The sequence below is a fragment of the Salvelinus sp. IW2-2015 genome, unplaced genomic scaffold (genome assembly GCF_002910315.2).
Source record: "Salvelinus sp. IW2-2015 unplaced genomic scaffold, ASM291031v2 Un_scaffold1958, whole genome shotgun sequence".
NCBI classification, from domain to species: Eukaryota; Metazoa; Chordata; class Actinopteri; order Salmoniformes; family Salmonidae; genus Salvelinus; species Salvelinus sp. IW2-2015.
In genome coordinates, this window is record NW_019943311.1 from 123036 (window position 1) to 129106 (window position 6071).

General features: G+C 41.9%; 1 protein-coding gene across 1 annotated transcript in view; it reads left to right on the forward strand.

Annotated features, from left to right (window-relative positions):
- The window catches only part of LOC112072552 (neurocan core protein), a gene marked incomplete at its 3' end in the record, with an annotated part of 81575 nt that overhangs the window by 56830 nt on the left and 18674 nt on the right, over nt 1–6071 (forward strand). Inside the window, exons 4-5 of the mRNA XM_024139949.2 lie at nt 1660–1878; nt 2504–2686. Coding sequence (XP_023995717.2) covers nt 1660–1878; nt 2504–2686 — 402 coding nt within the window. The remainder of the gene's footprint in view (nt 1–1659; nt 1879–2503; nt 2687–6071) is intronic.

Here is a 6071-nt window from a genome sequence, read left to right on the forward strand (position 1 = left end):
GGATAGAGATAGGCGACTAGCGGCAGAAGAGAGGAGAGAAAGCAGGGGGATAGAGATAGGCGACTAGCGGCAGAGAGAGGAGAGAAATGCAGGGGGATAGAGATAGGCGACTAGCGGCAGAGAGAGGAGAGAAAGCAGGGGGATAGAGATAGGCGACTAGCGCAGAGAGAGGAGAGAAAGCAGGGGGATAGAGATAGGCGACTAGCGGCAGAGAGAGGAGAGAAAGCAGGGGGATAGAGATAGGCGACTAGCGGCAGAGAAGAGGAGAGAAAGCAGGGGGATAGAAACAGAGAGATGGTGATACAAAAAGAGGGATGGGCGAGAGAAAGAGAGAGAGAGAGAGTGACTGGAGAGCAGGTGTGAGTGCAGATATGAGTGTGATGAAATTAACATATGAAATTTGAATTAATTATCTGTCTAGCCAGCCAATTGTCAAATGTGTGTGTGTGTGTGCGCGTGCATGTGTGTGTGTATGTATGTGGTGTGTGTGTGTGTGTGGTGTGTGTGTGTGTGTGTGTGTGTGTGTGTGTGTGTGTGTGTGTGTGTGTGTGTGTGGTGTGGTGCGCGTGCGTGCGTGCGTGCGTGCGTGCGCGCATGTCTGCAAATGTCTGTGTGACTCTACACGGTGGTGTTGTCACTCTGCTGATTGGGACTGGAGTTTTTTCTTGGTTTCTGGAACGTTCCCTGAGTGGTGTTATGCTGCTAATGAATCTCAGTCTGGTTAACTAACTGATGCCTCCCTGGAATCTCAGGTCCTCTCATTCGTCTTCTGCTCTTCAATAGACCAGACTGACAGAACATGTCCTTGTCACACTAACCCTTCCTCCTGTACTGACAGACATGTCCTTGTCACACTAACCCTTCTTCTGTACTGAAGAACATGTCTTGTCACATAACCTTTCTCCTGTCTGACAGAACATGTCCTTGTCACACTAACCCTTCCTCCTGTACTGACAGAACATGTCCTTGTCACACTAACCCTTCCTCCTGTACTGAGAACATGTCCTTGTCACACTAACCCTTCCTCCTGTCCTGACAGAAACATGTCCTTGTCCACACACCCTTCCTCCTGTACTGACAGAACATGTCTTGTCACACTAACCTTCCTCCTGTACTGACAGAACATGTCCTTGTCACACTAACCCTTCCTCCCTGTCCTGACAGAACATGTCCTTGTCACACTAACCCTTCCTCCTGTCCTGACAGAACATGTCCTTGTCACACTAACCCTTCCTCCTGTACTGACAGAACAATGTCCTTGTCACACTAACCTTCCTCCTGTACTGAGAAACATGTCCTTGTCACCTAACCCTTCCTCCTGTACTGACAGAACATGTCCTTGTCACACTCACCCTTCCTCCTGTCTGACAGAACATGTCCTTGTCACACTAACCCTTCCTCCTGTACTGAGAACATGTCCTTGTCAGCACTAACCTTCCTCCTGTCCTGACAGAAACATGTCTTGTCAACCTAACCCAATTACTAGAAGGGAAAATACCATTCAAGATAAATGTTCTGTGGTGGGTGGACCGGCAGCCATATTAGATGTACCCATAGGAGTGAAATCTATTTCTGTGACACTTCCTCTCCTTCTTTCTCTTTTTCCCTTCTTCCTTCAACTCATGACCCTGTCATTCTTCCTGTATCTCCTTTCTGTAGGTATGAGCGAGGCATCCTCCATAGTGAACATGCGTAGAGTCACCCACCCTACCATACGAGAGCCCCTGGCTGGCATCGCCCACCTCCCCTGTGTCTTCACCCTCCAGCCCAGTGAGCTCAGCCCTTCCAGCCAGCCTCCCCACATCCAGTGGACCCGAACCTGGATAKCGCAGGGTGGAGAGGGGGCTCCACTGGAGCAGATGGTTCTCTCAGCGAAGGGTAAATAATGTAACTTGAATTAAACCCTTTTGCTCTTTGGGGAGCGTAGGTCATTCACTAACTTCCTCCATGGGGTTCGGTGTTGAGCGGTTTTATTCACGTCCTTTAACCTTTTACTCCAGTGGGCTAAATCAGGTTCACACAGAGCGTTTTTTGGTAGTCTTAAACAAATCTACTTTGAAACAAGAGTATACACCTCACACAAATGAAAGAAGAGACCTGTACCATGTCAGATATAGTTTAAATGAATTACGTTTTGAGTTTTCATCCTAATATTACACTTTATATACATCACAGAAGACTGACATTTTTCGGCATTTAAAAAAAAATAATGTTTATTAATTATGAAATTATTACAAAGATGAATAACATTCCAACCATGAGGCCACTAGGTCATTTGACTGTGGGAAAAGGCTTTAGTATGGATGGTCCTGCTTCTTTTATATTAAAGCTAGTGATTCAATTATATTAGTTTCAATCAACATGGACTTAAACATGCCATATTTGGCTGTTTGTAATACGCTTCATTTGTTATGACAAAATGATTAGAGGGTTATTGTTTTGACAGTTGAAAAGGTCTATACACTTTCATAGAAATTGTTTTATTTTTCATTATTTTCCAAAGGTGATATGGTGAAGGTGAATAAGGCTTTCGCTGGCCAGGTCAGGTTGCTTGGATACGCTGCTAACAACCTAAATGCTACCATGGAGATCTCAGGCCTCCGTAGCAACGACACAGGCACCTACCAGTGCCAGATTGTGGTTGTAGATGACTACGAGCGAGACATAGTGCCCCTTGTGGTCACAGGTGAGTGGTTTATAGCTGGTGTGATTCAGAAGCTGAGATACCTTCTTTCCCCAATACAATACAACACGTCTGGATTGTTCCCAATAGGTATGCAACAAGTATTATAAGTATTGTCTGGGAATTCTTTTGTTTATTTTGTAAATTACTACAACCTTGGAGTAGACTTTATCAATACTTCTGAAAATATTTATATTGTGAAGATGTCTGTAAGCTAAATGAATCCATACTGTGAATTAAAAACCTATTTGTCCCTTTAAATGATCGTTAATGACATCTAAGACACCTCAGTGGGAAATTGTGACCTTTTACTTGATAACCTTTTACTATATCAGGGCAGATTCTTGGTAGTATTAAACAAATCTACTTTGAAATAAAAGTATACACCTCACACACTTGGTTATGGGCAAAAAAATAAGACACCTGTACCATGTCAGATATAGAGTTGAAATGTATTCAATTTGGAGTTTGTATCCCAATATTACACTCTGCTTCTGTTTGTATTTTCATTATGAGTTCATATTAACAGGCTAATAGTCCGTAACACTGTAATTAAGTGCATGGATTGAATACCAATGACAACTGGCCTGTGGCTGTGACTGCTCTTCCATGAAATGCAGCTAAAAACACACAGATGGTTTCRGATTGATCTGTTCTGAATAAACCTATTGGGTTGTCAAACAGTGTATTTTTATAATCATCTAAAAGTAGGGCTATATCATGAACATCAGATGTAGTATATGTTTATTCACACTACCGTTCAAAAGTTTGGAGTCACTTAGAAATAATGGACAAAACACATTTTGTTGTCCATTAAAATAACATCAAATTGATCAGAAATACAGTGTTGACATTGTTATTGTTYTAAATGACTATTGMAGCTTGAAACMGCAGATTTTTTAAATGGAATATCTACATAGGCGTACAGAGGCCCATTATCAGCAACCATCACTCCTGTGTTCCAATGGCATGTTGTGTTAGCTAATCCAAGTTTATCATTTTAAAATGCTGATTGATCATTAGAAAACCATTTTGCAATTATGTTAGCACAGCTGAAAACTGTTGTGCTGATTAAAGAACCYATAAAACTGGCCTTCTTTAGACTAGTTGAGTATCTGGAGTGTCAGCATTTGTAGGTTCGATAACAGGCTCAWAATGGACAGAAACAAAGAACTTTCTTCTGAAACTCATCAGTCTATTCTTGTTCTGAGAAATGAAGGCTATTCCAAGCGAGAAACTGCCAAGAAACTGAAGATCTCGTACAACGCTGTGTACTACTCCCTTCACAGAACAGCGCAAACTGGCTCTAACCAGAACAGAAAGAGAAGCGGGAGGCCCCGGTGCACAACTGGGCAAGAGGACAAGTACATTAGAGTATCTAGTTTGAGAAACAGACACCTCACAAGTCCTCAACTGGCAGCTTCATTAAATAGTACCCGCAAAACACCAGTCTCAACGTCATCAGTGAAGAGGTGACTCCGGGATGCTGGCCTTCTAGGCAGAGTTCCTCTGTCCAGTGTCTGTGTTCTTTTGCCCATCTTAATCTTTTCTTTCTATTGGCCAGTCTGAGATCAACTCAGTGCCTCTTTGCTTGACATCATGGGAAAATGAAAAGGTACCATGTTCATCTGTACAAAATAGGTAAGCAAGGTAGTAACAGTATACCATGGGACCACGCAGCCATCATACCGCTCAGGAAGGAGACGTGTTCTGTCTCTAGAGGTGAACGTACTTTGGTGGAAAAGTGCAAATCAATTCCAGAACAACAGCAAAAGACCTTGTGAAGATGCTGGAGGAAACAGGTAAAAAAGTATCTATATCCACAGTAAAACGAGTCCTATATCGACATAACCTGAAAGGCCGCTCAGCAAAGAAGAAGGCCACTGCTCCAAAACCGCCATAAAAAAACAGACTACGGTTTGCAACTGTACATGGGGACAAAGATAGTACTTTTTGGAGAAATGTCCTCTTGTCTGATGAAACAAAAATAGAACAGTTTGGCCATAATGACCATCGTTATGTTTGGAGGAACAAAGGGAGGCTTGCGAGCCAAGGAAACTATCCCAACCGTGATGCACGGGGTGGCAGCATCATGTTGTGGGGGTGCTTTGCTGCAGGAGGGACTGGTGCATTTCACAAAATAGATGGCATCATGAGAAAGTAATGATCTCAAGACATCAGTCAGGAAGTTAAAGTTGGTCGCAAATGGGTCTTCCCAAATGGACAATGATGCCAAGCAGAATACTCGTCCAAAGTTGTGGCAAAATTGCTTAAGGACAACAAAGTCAAGGTATTGGAGTGGCCATCACAAAGCCCTGACCTCAATCCTATATAATATTTGTGGGCAGAACTGAAAAAGCGTGTGTGAGCAACGAGGCCTACAAACCTGACTCAGTTACACCAGCTCTGTCAGGAGGAGTGGGCCAACATTCACCCAACTTATTGTGGGAAGCTTGTGGAAGGCTAACCGAAACATTTGACCCAAGTTAAACAATTGAAAGGCTATGCTACCAAATACTAATTGAGTGTATGTAAACTTCTAACCCACTGGGATTGTGATGAAAAAAAAAAGCTGAAATAAATKATTCTCTCTACTATTATTCTGACATTTCCCATTCTTAAAATAAAGTGGTGATCCTAACTGACCTAAGACAGGGAATGTTTACTAGGATTAAATGTCAGGAATTTTGAAAAACTGAGTTTAAATGTATTTGGCTAAAGTGTATGCAAACTTCCGACTTTCACTGTATATACTGCATCTGATGTGCATGATATAGCCCTACTTTTTTATATTTATAATAGTATGTACTATTTCATCATTGTCCTTACTGAAGTGTCCTGTTAAATGTTACTACTCATTGAGTATTATTATTTTTCCTAGTGTTATTATTATTATTATTGTACATCTGCGTCATCATTGATTTGATATGTGTCTATGTGTTTCCTTTGGCAATGTATGTGGTAACCCTTTCCATTATCTGATAAAGCCATTTGAATTTGAATTTGTAAATGCAGAGGAATGAGCATAAGCGAGAACACATCTCCTGCTTAGAAAATACTCCACATACTGTAATATTGTGGCTACATTCCAATGTTGATATTAGCATCTCATTTAGTGTCTTACACTGCCACATGGAGAGTAACATTTCATTGGGTGACCTTCATGAGTGAATTAACATCCTAATGATTTAATTGCTTGTACAAGCTCCCATCTGTTTGGCTGAGACAAGGACACACTTGGCATCGCAACACAAACCTGTGTGTGGCTGTTTCATGCAGGAACGCTGCTAAAACAGCCCCTAGTGAATAGAGTACTTGTTTATTTTTCGTGAATACAGTTACTGTATGTGTGTGTCCGGGTGGTGTTGATCAAGAAAGAAAATAGAAG